This window comes from Pituophis catenifer, unplaced genomic scaffold (assembly GCF_029215685.1).
Source record: "Pituophis catenifer annectens isolate HBS135680 unplaced genomic scaffold, rPitCat1.0.hap2 SCAF_10, whole genome shotgun sequence".
NCBI lineage: Eukaryota > Metazoa > Chordata > Lepidosauria > Squamata > Colubridae > Pituophis > Pituophis catenifer.
The window spans coordinates 14,125,855-14,138,510 of record NW_027256890.1 but is presented as its reverse complement, the minus strand read 5'-3'; the positions used below and the strand labels follow the sequence as shown (position 1 = coordinate 14,138,510).

The following is a 12,656-nucleotide window of genomic DNA, read 5'->3' as shown; positions in this document are numbered from 1 at the left end:
CAGTTCCGCGGGAGAACTAATTGAATTAACTCTTGAGTTTACAGACCTTATCCTTTGATATGTGGATTAGGCCTGGGTAACTTGTTTGGGGTTTTGAGGAAGTTTGAATCAAACTAAGGAGAAATTTCCTGACAGTGAAACCAGTGGAACTCCTTGCCTCCAGAAGTTGTGAATGCTCCAACACTGGAAGTTTTTTAAGAACAGATTGGACAACTATTTGTCTGAAGTGGTGCAGGGTTTCCGGCCTAAGCAGGGGGTTGGACTAGAAGACCTCCAAGGTCCCGTCTAGCTCTATTCTGATCTATTCAGAAAGCAGGAGAAGAAGCAACGGATGGAAAGGAGAGAAGCAACCTGGAACGAAAGAGAAACTTCCTCACAGTCAGAAAAATTAACTGGGGAAGGGGGTGCCAAAAGAAAGGAACGAGAAATGCAAACAAGGGAAGGGGAAAAGGAAGGAGGGAAAGCCAGTTGAAGAGAGGGAGTGGGGAGGAAGGAACAAAACAACCTAAAGAGGACGGAGAGTTTCTCCTTATATGGACTAATTCCCTTGGAGCTGCAGCCGGCGGGGGGGAAAAGGGAGGAACTAATGCGAGTTCCAGAGACAGAAAGAAAATTTGCTGTCAGAGGGAAAGTTGTGAAAATATATCTAACAGATTCCTCACATCCTGGACGTCGGCTGTTTCAACGTCTTCCCTCAAGACGACGCTGCGTAGGGCATTGCACAGCACAACAATCAGACACAAAGGCAGTTCTTTTCCGCCGGCCATCCCTCCGCTAAACAACCCATTCCCACAACGCGGGGAGGGGGTGTAGGGCAGGGGTCAGCGACCCATGTGGCTCTTTCACCCCTCTGCTGCGGCTCCCTGTCGCTCAAAATATGCGTCACAACCGCCAATGTGCGACACGCGCCCGGCACGCGATATGTTGAGCTTTTCAACCCTCCGATAGGCCAACCACGGATAAATCCGAGAAAAAAAAAGTTTCAGAAGAAAACAGAAGGTTTAATTCGACTACATATGCTAGTTTTGTGGCCGCTCAAGAAATCGTCAGGCACAGGAAGGGTTTTTGTGGCTCCCGGTGTTTTCTTTTCTGTGGGAAACGGGTCCAAATGGCTCTTTGAGTGTTTAAGGTTGGAGACCTTAAGTGTAAGGTCTCTTGTTTGGGCAGGGGGTTGGACTAGATGACCTACAAGGTCCCTTCCCACTCTGTTCATCTATCTATCTAACTCTGTCAAACAACCTAGTAGGGGCTCTGTTACTATTATCCTTCTCATCTTTCCTATTATCTATTTCCTTATCTTCTTATGACCATCCCTGTTTTGCTTGTAACTTATGATTTATATTGGTTTGTTCTATTTGGTATCCTACTATGGCTTATTATGGTGGTTACTTATTTAGTATCCCAGGACTATGTTGTAGTTTATGATTTATGAGGATCGTGTTTTATGATGATTAGGATCATGACTCATCCCTTGTGGCTTGTATGTACACTGTGAGTTTATGCACAGGAGGGAAATTCCTTGTGTGTCCAATCGCACTTGGCCAATAAAGAATTCTGTTCTGTTCTGTTCTGTTCCGTTCCGTTCCGTTCCATTTTCTATTCTATTCTATTCTATTCTATTCTATTCTATTCTATTCTATTCTATTCTATTCTATTCTATTCCATTCCATTCCATTCCATTCCATTCCATTCCATTCCGTTCCCTTATTCTATTCTGTTCTCTATTCTATTCTATTCTATTCTATTCTATTCTATTCTATTCTATTCTATTCTATTCCATTCTGAATTCTATTCTATTCTATTCTATTCTATTCTATTCTATTCTATTCTATTCTATTCTATTCCATTCCATTCCATTCTGAATTCTATTCTATTCTATTCTATTCTATTCTAATTCCATTCCATTCCGTTCCCTTATTCTATTCTATTCTATTCTATTCTATTCTATTCTATTCTATCCTATCCTATCCTATCCTATCCTATCCTATCCTATCCTATCCTATCCTATCCTATCCTATCTTCCATTCCATTTCATTCTACTTATTATTCTATTCTATTCTATTCTATTCTATTCTATTCTATTCTATTCTATTCTATTCTATTCTATTCTATTCTATTCTATTCTTTTTTATATATAAAATAATTTTTATTGAGTATTTTACATTTTAAAACCAAACACACAATAGCAAAAGGAATCAAGGGACAAAAACAAAAACACACGTACACCAGACGTTAAAATACAATACTAACAACAGATATATACAATTTTACAACTTTCTGCCTCGACTTTTGTCTTTACTCTTAGCTTTTATCCTCCCGCTCCTTCTCTTTATTTTTAAATATTCATAATTAACTGTTTTGTTAGCAGGATCATTATTTACATATTCGCAAAGCCAGGGAAAAAAAAAAGACACAAACCACCAGGAATTGTGTTAAGCCATAAAAGAGGAGCAATAATATTCTAGGTTTCGGGGTTGGGGGCCTTTTTCAGCCCAGCCAGGAGAGCCCGTGAGCTCCGCACCGAGGAACTCGGGAAGCAGGTGTTTTTGCCAACCTTTGCCACGCCCCTTTCCCCAGGTATTTTCCAAAGGCTCATTTCCCCTTCCCAGAAAAACACCCGGAAGGGAGGAAGGGCAGAAGCTGCTTTTTCGTCATCCTTTAATAAACTTAGCAGTGTTTCTCAACCGCGGGGGCTTTAAGATGCGTGGAACTTCAACTCCCAGAATTCCCCAGCCAGGTATGGAAAAAAAAAAAACCGGTCATAAGCTGTGCTGGCTGGGGGAATTCTGGGAGTTGAAGTTCCACGCATCTTAAAGCCCCCGCGGTTGAGAAACACCGAACTAGGAGATAAAAATTGATCCCGGATCTGCGTACCTTCCGCCACGCTCTAAAGACCTTTTTATTTCACCAGGCGGGCCTGGCCTAATTTTCTCCCTCTTTTATAAAAGAATTTTTAATTTTTAATATTTTTTTAGTATTTTATATATTCAAGTTTTAAATTGATTGGGGTTTTAATTTGTCTGGGCCAAAACAATTTGATTTGATTTTAATTCTGCTTTTTACATTTTGTATGTATGGAGTTTATTGTTTGGCTGTGCACCGCCCTGAGTCCTTCGGGAGTAGGGCGGTATAGAAATCAAATCAAATCAAATCAAATCAAATAATAAATAAATAAATAAATAAATAAATAAATAAATAAATAAATATTATAATTTGATCTCCGTCTTGGGGACGGTAGCTTCCTCTCCTACGTGCCTTGTACCCCAGTTCCTGGCTGGGGTCCATGGAAGCTGGAAACCCCCCACCCCAGAGTCAGAGAAAGGACCCCCCCCCGCTCGACCCCCATCCTCTGAGCAGGAACTCGATGCACCCTGGAAAAGTCTCCTGCCTTTGCCTGCCAGAGCCTTCCTGGCGGGCGATGCCTCAGCTGGCAGAGGTGAGTGCCAACGGGCTTCAGGTTCGAACAAGGCTCTCCCCCTTCCAGGCAGGGCAGGGCCCTGGCGCTCCTCCCCATAACGCAAACAGCGAGGAATCCCTACCACGGAGCACAAAGGGCCCTTGTGTGTGGCAGACAGGACTGCCGCCGGGCCAGGTGAGTCCCAGAGAGAATTTAGCAGGAGGCAGACTCGCTCTGGCTTGGAAGAAAAACTTCCCAAGGAAGCAGAAGTTTTATATTGGGGGGGGGGGGGGGGAAGAGCCAGGGAGGGTGAATTTCGGCTCCCTCTATCCAACTACACCTTTGTAATTCAGGTAGCCCTTGACTTATGACCAAAATTTCTGTCGCCGTGTGAAACCTTTATTGTTGTTGTTTTAAGTTTTTTAATTTTGAATTTTTCAAAATATAAACATTCCACCTTTCCTTAAACAGCGTGTCAGTATGGGTAACATACTGTGCAACAACCTTTCAGCATGTACAACCTCATTCACATTAATACCGCGTTTCCCCGAAAATAAGACCCCGTCTTATATTTTTGTTTCGAACCCTGAAATAAGCGTTTGGCCTTATTTTCGGGGAGGTCTTATTATTTTGGGGCGCGTGGAGCAAGATGGGGCTCCTCTTGCTGTCTTTCCTGATTTCCAGCTCTGTCTCCCTAACCTTAACCCAGGAGTCTGCAACCTTAAATACTCAAAGAGCCGTTTGGACTTGTTTCCCACAGAAAAGAAAACACCGGGAGCCACAAAACCTGGATGGGCGTGGCCAACTCGATGTCACTCACTTCCACCAGTCACATGACCCCCCCCAGCCACACCTACCCAGCCGGTCATTAGAGCAGAGAACCAGTTGTTAAAAAACACCGGGAACCACAAAATCCTTTTGATATCTCTCTCTCTCCCCTCCCTCCCTCCCTCTCTCTCTGTATCTCTCTATGTCTCTCTCTCTCCCCTTCTCTCTGTTTCTCCCTATGTCTCTCTCTCTCTCCCCTCTCTGTTTCTCTCTATGTCTCTCTCTCTCTCTCCCACTCTCTCTGTATCTCTCTGTGTCTCTCTCTCTCTCCCTCTCTCTGTATCTCTCTATGTCTCTCTCTCTCTCTCCCCCTCTCTGTATCTCTCTCTCTCTCTCTCTCTCCTCCTCTCTCTGTATCTCTCTATGTCTCTCTCTCTCTCTCCCCCTCTCTCTGTATCTCTCTGTCTCTCTCTCTCCTCCTCTCTCTGTCTCTCTCTCTGTCTCTCTCTCTCTCTCTCCCCCTCTCTCTGTATCTCTCTCTGTCTCTCTCTCTCTCCCCCTCTCTCTGTATCTCTCTGTCTCTGCCCTGGCTGCTTCTCCATCCCCCGCCGTCGCCCTTACCTTCTCAGGCCAGGCGAGGAGTGACTGGGAGGGGAGGGTGAGGGGCGGGGCCAGCCAGTGGTGGGATCACCTGACAGGGAGCCACAGCAGAGGGCCCAAAGAGCCGCATGCGGCTCCGGAGCTGCAGGTTGCTGACCCCTGCCCTAACCAGAGGAAATGGTGGGGACCACCTGCGCATGTATTTAAATATTTTCAGGGAGGACTTATTTTCGGGGAGGGCTTATTTTCGAGGAAACACGGTATTAATTCTCTAATCTTAAAGTTATAATACATTAAACAGTTGAATATTGTAAGCCTATTCATTTTTCCTCTTAACATGTCTTCTAGTAAAAACACAATAATAACAGCATTAAGCATAATTCTCCTCCTCCTCATAATACTAACCACTTTTAGTGAGTGAAACCTTTGTGAAGTGCCCTGCTTTGCGACCTGCCTTGCCACGGTTTTTAAGTGAAAATCACTGCAGTTTGTTAAGTTAGTAACACGGTTGTGAAGGGGGGCTCCATCCGCAACAACGTTCTAACATCCGTGCAAACCATCCAGGAGGGATTTTTATCAGTGGTGAAATTCAATTTTTTTTTACTACTGGTTCTGTGGGCGTGGCTTGGTGGGCGTGGCAGGGGAAGGATACTGCAAAATCTCCATTCCCTCCCCACTCCAGGGGGAAGGATACTGCAAAATCTCCATTCCTTCCTCACTCCAGGGGGAAAAATGTTGCAAAATCTCCATTCCCATTCCACTCTGGGGCCAGCCAGAGGTGGTATTTGTCGGTTCTCCGAACTACTCAAAATTTCCGCTACCGGTTCTCCAGAACCTGTTGGAATTCACCCCTGGATTTTATACCCCCACAATGCAGCAAAATTAAGAAATGTGAATTTGGCTCCTTGTGTTGGCCAAAAGTAAAGTAAGACCTGCTAGACTCAGGGGTCTCCAACCTTGTCAACTGACGGACTTCAACTCCCAGAATTCCCCAGCTGGCAAAGCAAAGAATTCTGGGAGTTGAAGTCCGCCAGGCTTAAAGTTGCCAAGGTTGGAGACCCCTGTGCTAGACAGCAGCCCCCTCCTCCGGCTAACCTTGGCCAATCCTTAAAAGTTTGGACCCAGTTTAGTTGGGAATGGGAAGCTCCCAAGAACGGCCAACAAAGAAGTTTAGAAACTTCCCAGAAGAAGCCCAGGTACGTCTTTGCTGCTCTGGAGGAAAACTGCCTGACCAGATTCGCCAACTGATCTCCACTGAAAGGAGCCTCCACCTCTGAGTGTATGTACCACACCCTGAATTCTTTCATCTCTCCTGCCGTTTCACACGGGATGACTTCAGCAGAGTGCCCTCCCCAACTTGGGATACTAAGCAGCCTACCTGCATATGAGCTAAAGCGAGGAAGATTCAGGCTGCCGTAGGAATAGGATGCCTTGTCTGCAATCGGGGATGAATAACACCTGTCAAATGGATACGTCAGAGTGGCTGAGTTCCTATCTCGTCAAGGCAGCCTCCTTCAACAAACACACCTCTTCATTCCACAACTTATTAAGGCCGCAGTTGAAAACTCTGGTAATTGTAAACCGCATAACTAGAGGCCAATCCAGGTTGGAGAAGTCTGTTGTAAGCCAGAGGATTTAAGCCGTGACGGCGAAGTTTACACAAAGTGCTAAGTAGGGGTGAAATGCTACCGGTTCGCTCCGGTTCTGGAGAACCGGTAGTGATAAAAACTATCGGTTCGCCCAAACTGATAGTAAAAAAACGCTTCCAAAAAAAAGAAAAGGTTCCGATGATCACGCGGAAGAGCTGTGATTGTCGGAACCTTTTTAAAAACTTTTTTAAAGCAATTTTTTTACTACCGGTTTGGGGTGAATAGATAGTTAAAAATGTTTTTAAAAGTTAAAAAAAAAAAAGGTTGGCCATGCCCACCCAGTCACATGACCTCCCCCACCAAGCCACGCCCACCAAGCCACGCCCACAGAACCGATAGCAAAAAAAAATTGCATTTCACCACTGGCGCTAAGCCAAACTAAAAGCTTATATAGCCACTTTGCCCAAACTGGTATAAAAGCTAACACACTGGACAAGCCTCGGTGTGTTTATTTTCTTGCTGGCGTAGTGAGTAGTAAAAGAGCCATTAGGCGAGTCCTTCCCGCTGATAAGAGGACTAGAATCGGAATAACAGATCTATGGACGTGATCTACTGAAACGAAACACCAAACAAAATAGACTCCGCCGTTTTTTCACAAGGCAAAGGATTTGGACATCTAAGCGTTACGTCAAGAAGGGTTTACAAAACCTCGTGGCAAGAAGAAGTTGCGACGTCGGTGTCCAACTGCGGAACCCAAGGTGCCCTCGGTGCACGCATCAACTCGCACGAACTCCAAAGTTGCGTCACAGGAGGACTGCCGTCAAAATATAAACCAAGGTAGCTGGGAAAGGAAGCTTGCGAAGAAACCGAGACGGGATCTCAAAGGAAGCACAATTTGATGTGGCAAATGGGGGAAGGGGCTTCCCTGCCCGGCTCCGACAACCCTCCAAGAAGACCCGATCCCTCGGGGTTTCTAAAACCAGGACAATTCGAGACCAGAAGCTGCTCTGAGTAAGCAGAGGGTTGGTTGTAATCTGGATTAGCTATTTGCGGCTTAGCGCGGTTTATTAATCCAGCCGGTTGGGTTACCTTCAAGATCGAAATCTATCGCAAGAAGCCCAAAAGAAGGTAATTCGGTAATTGAGTTAAGTAAGGCTTTTAAGTGACAGCCGCTTAATAAACTACGCCATGGTTTCCTCGCCTTTGGATTGGTGTGAACTTCATAACAACGAGCCCTGTAATTTGTAAATGTTCACAACAGGCAAATTTATTTAATTAAGCGGCTTCGGTAATCTCGCCCCATGTTCCCATCTCAAAGGATGACGGGTTCATGCGTCCCCTTAAGCTTCTGATGTTTACAGATTGTTTTAACAGAGTTGGAAGGGACCTTGTAGGTCATCTAGTCCAACCCCCACCCAAGCAGGAGACCCTACGCCATTTCTGACAAAATGGCAGTCCAATTTTTTCTTGAAAGGTGATGAAGCTTCAGGAGTTTCCACGAGCTCTTGAATTTTCTTTCTCGGTTTTTTTCCTTTGTCGTTCAAAAGTCTCACTTTGGGGATTTACTGTAAATTTAGACACAGCAGGCTGGTTCGGTAAATCAGGCTCCCCACCCCCACCCCTGACAAAAAACCCTGGGCTTAAGCGCAATGTATGAATACACACACACACACCCTTCTAGCCACAACCCACAAACTGGCAGCACGTTGACAAATTCAAAGTTGGTGAAACGATCCGTTTTCGCCTGCCAAGGAAGCCAGTAAAAAAAAAAAAAAAAAAAAAAAATCCACGAAGGGATGGGATGGAACGGATCCACATACATACTGGACGGAAAGGAAGCGAGCCAAAATGACCACACTAGGCAGAGAAAGAACATTTCTCTTTTTTGGCTCTGCCGCCGTCCTCCAAAAGCTGCAAACCGTTTTAGTTCTCCAAAGCAGGGAGACAACATCAGGGAAAAAAAAAAAAAAAAAAGAACTCACCAGTTTCCGGAGCGTGCCTTCGTCCATGCTCAGGAGCGCCTCTTCGGACATGCTGCCGGATTCCGCCCTCGGGGCCACCCCCCACCTCTCCTTCTGTCCAAAGAAGCCGGCCAGGCACAGAAAGGAAGGGAGGGTCCCTCCAAATGCTAGTTCTGGATCGGAAGGGATGGAGCTCTGGAAGCGAACAAAGCCCAAAGGGTCAGACAGAGCAAAAAAACTCCATCAATCGGTTATTCCTGAAAGGCAACTGGATGGGAAGAGCTAATCCCAGGACCGTCAACCCAAGAGTTCCTTCAACTGTAAGGAAAATCTGAGTTTTTTCCCCCCTACCTGCCCGATTCCTCTACTTTTCAGGGGGGCTAGAAATCCAGCCCGGCTTCCTTACGACATCCCAGCCAGTTGTTTGTCACCCAAGCCAAGAGCCCTGGTGACTTCACTCCCAGCAGGGCTTCAACCAGCAATCCTGGTGCCCACAGGAAGTCCCTGGCATTCCTTCTCCTGCAAACGCAGCAGGTGAGGAATGGCCCAAGACTGCAGAGGATGAAGGGATGAGGGAAACGAGATGCCCACGGCTTCTGCGGATTCAGCTCAGTCCGATCTTAGGCTGCCTGCTTACCTTGCGGGAGAGTGGAACATGGGCTACGTGGGGCAGGGAAGGAGGGAGGGAGACACAACGCAACTGTCAAGGGGAGGAAGGGAAGTGGGACCCTGAGGCTCAGGGGTGTCTTTGCTACCAGCCAAAACTTTACCCCGAGTTCCCACGATCTCTGTAACGTCCTCAAAGGAAAGCAGAACCGAGAATGGTTTCCCCTCCTCGCCTCGTGTGACTCCAGGCCATGGGGGTAAGTTTACGGTTTGGAGTTCATCCAATCCTAGAAAACTGGCTCTGCCAAAGAAGCCAGGGTTCATTTCATCCTGGGTTGGTTTGTTTGTTTCCTAGCCTAACTATGCCAGGGCAGATGCCCCCTCCCACGCTCCATTATTGGATGTCACGCTACAGGAAATGCTTCATCCTGATTCAGGGCCCTTTTACCCTTGGAGAGCTGTATTGCAACACAATCTCATTTTAATACATGATGATTTAAGTGTACATTTAAAGTGACAATAAAGTTATTATTCTATTCTATTCTATTCCTATTCTTATTATTATCAGATCAATCATCTATCTTCTCTTCTCCAATGCCATCCTGTTCCATTTCTATTTGCTCTTCTTTGCACTTTTTCCAAAGTCTCAACATTATTCTATTCTATTCTATTCTATTCTATTCTATTCTATTCTATTCTATTCTATTCTATTCTTTCCTATTCCTATTCCAATTATTATCAGATCAATCGTCTATCTTCTCTTCTCCAATGCCATCCTGTTCTATTTCTATTTGCTCTTCTTTGCACTTTTTCCAAAGTCTCAACGTTATTCTATTCTATTCTATTCTATTCTATTCTATTCTATTCTATTCCTATTCCTATTCCTATTCCAATTATTATCAGATCAATCATCTATCTTCTCTTCTCCTATGCCATCCTGTTCCATTTCTATTTGCTCTTCTTTGCACTTTTTCCAAAGTCTCAACGTTATTCTATTCTATTCTATTCTATTCTATTCTATTCTATTCTATTCTATTCCTATTCCTATTCCAATTATTATCAGATCAATCATCTATCTTCTCTTCTCCAATGCCATCCTGTTCTATTTCTATTTGCTCTTCTTTGCACTTTTTCCAAAGTCTCAACGTTATTCTATTCTATTCTATTCTATTCTATTCTATTCTATTCTATTCTATTCTATTCTATTCTATTCTATTCTATTCCTATTCCTATTCCAATTATTATCAGATCAATCATCTATCTTCTCTTCTCCAATGCCATCCTGTTCTATTTCTATTTGCTCTTCTTTGCACTTTTTCCAAAGTCTCAACGTTATTCTATTCTATTCTATTCTATTCTATTCTATTCTATTCTATTCTATTCTATTCTATTCCTATTCCTATTCCTATTCCAATTATTATCAGATCAATCATCTATCTTCTCTTTTCCTATGCCATCCTGTTCCATTTCTATTTGCTCTTCTTTGCACTTTTTCCAAAGTCTCAACATTATTCTATTCTATTCTATTCTATTCTATTCTATTCTATTCTATTCTATTCTATTCTATTCCTATTCCTATTCCTATTCCAATTATTATCAGATCAATCATCTATCTTCTCTTCTCCTATGCCATCCTGTTCCATTTCTATTTGGTCTTCTTTAGACTTTTTCCAAAGTCTCAACATTATTCTATTCTATTCTATTTCTATTCTAATTATCATCTAACTTCTCTACTCCAATGCCATCCTGTTCTATTTCTATTTGCTTTTCTTTGCACATTTTCCAAACATTATTCCTCAACATTATTCTATTCTATTCTATTCTATTCTATTCTATTCTATTCTATTCTATTCTACTCTACTCTACTCTACTCTACCCTACCCTATTCCTTATTCTACTCTACTCTACTCTACTCTACCCTACCCTATTCCTTATTCTACTCTACTCTACTCTACTTCTTCTAATGGCCGGCACCTACCTTTCGCCCACCCTCGTGGGATTCCCACTCCCACCCTCCCAGCCTGGATCTACAGGGCATCCCAACTGCTGACCGATCAGCCCAACCCACCTCGCCTAGCCCGGCTGGGAAGAGCAGGTCTGATCTCAGGTCCTGCCCACAACCAACAGCCCTGCAGCAGCCAGATCTGCCCTGGGACACGCATTCACACACAGCCCTCTCTACACCCGTGCAAGCAAAATCTCCGCCGACCCTGCAAGCAAGGGAACCCCGCTGGATCCTCAGCCAGCCAGCCGGAGCTCCAGATCACCGCTGCCACGCCGCCAGCTCCTCCTCCTCCTCCCAGGCACAAAGACCCCTCCCCGATTGGAAGACCTTCATCCAAAAACCCCCTTAATCCGGATCAAGGATGGGCTCCCGAATCCCAATCCAGGATCGGCTCAACGTACCTCGCCCGGCCGCGCAGAGCCATCCAAAGGCGCAGCGGATCGGACACCCAGCCACCCGCCCGCTGCGGATCCCGACTCGGCTCTGAAAGCAAGCTGAGCAGCGGAACGAGAAGCCAAGCCTTCCCGGAGCTCCGCCCCCCCCCCGCTCTCTCTCTCTCGAATGGGCCAATGGCAAGGCGCGCCTCCGCCCCAACGGTCGCGGCCGCGCCCCTTTCCCTCGCCGTCATTGGTCGGTTTCTAACCGTCGGGCCGCCTCCTTGAGGCTGGGCGCGCTTGGCAGGTTGGGAATTGTCGTTTCTGGCAGGCGGGAAGGGTGGGGAGGCTGGCTGGCTGGCTGGCTGGGAGTTTTGGGGAGATGTAGGGTGGGAGAAGAATCAAACAGCCATGGCTCGTATAAGGGAGTTTTTTTCAAACGGCGAATTGAAAATAAGGTCTTTTCAATAAGGTTTTGCATGTCTTAAGTAGTCTGGGGTCTCCTGCTGGACCAAGGGGATGGACTAGAAGACCTCCAAGGTCCCTTCCAACTATTATGTTATGTTCTAAATGTTTAGAGTCTCCTGCTGGACCAGGAGGTTGGACTATAAGATCTCCAAGGTCCCTTCCAACTGTATTCTCATTGATTGATCGCCCCCAAACATACAAGAGATCTTTCGAGCATTCAGATCTTGAAGTTGAGCCCTCGGTGACCACCTGGACTCATCCAGACTTTGCTTTTGGCAACAGCAAAGAAGTGGGCTGCCACTGCCTTTCTGGGAGATTTCTTTTTTCTTTTTAATTTCCCAGTCTTGGTCTCCAATCCAAGTCGGTTGACGGAATGTGCCGTGTGTGTGGGAGCCCGAACGTCTTGCTTGCTCCTTGACCAAGCTCCCTCTCTGTAACCCTTGGGAAAAACGGCGGCTGATTTATAGTTGACTGGAAACCCCTTATAGGTTGGCTGTTTGCATAAAACGGAAAAAAAATGCATTTGTGATTTGTGGTTTTGATGATTAGGGAAAAACCCCCAAATCCTGGATAATAAAAAGATTGAACTTTCCTTGGTAATCATAGCGTAAAAGATAATGTAATTGTCTGCCATTATATTTGCTGCAAAGGACATTTGAAAGTTCTGCTTTTTATTCTTCCTTGAATGCACTTTTTCTTTTCCTTCTTCTTCTTTCTTTACTTACTTTCTTTACTTTCACTTTTTTTGTTATTTTGTGTTATGGTAAGTGCTTATGCTTTTGTAAAACTATATATGTGAGGTTTTTTAAAATATTTATTGCTGAGATTCTGAGAGTGGGGGGGCTGCTGTTGGCCGGCGATTCCGTAAAGAGGGCGGCAGATAAGAAA

At 45.0% G+C, this 12,656-nt stretch overlaps 1 protein-coding gene across 1 annotated transcript in view; it reads right to left on the bottom strand.

Moving 5' to 3' along the window:
- The window catches only part of SMTN (smoothelin), a 43,691-nt gene extending 32,284 nt beyond the window's left edge, over positions 1-11,407 (bottom strand). Inside the window, exons 1-2 of the mRNA XM_070951108.1 lie at positions 11,328-11,407; positions 8,337-8,510 (exon numbers count right to left, since the gene is read on the bottom strand). Of these exons, the coding sequence (XP_070807209.1) occupies positions 8,337-8,387 (51 nt within the window). The 5' untranslated portion in view covers positions 8,388-8,510; positions 11,328-11,407. The remainder of the gene's footprint in view (positions 1-8,336; positions 8,511-11,327) is intronic.
- Between the last annotated feature and the right edge of the window lie 1,249 nt (positions 11,408-12,656).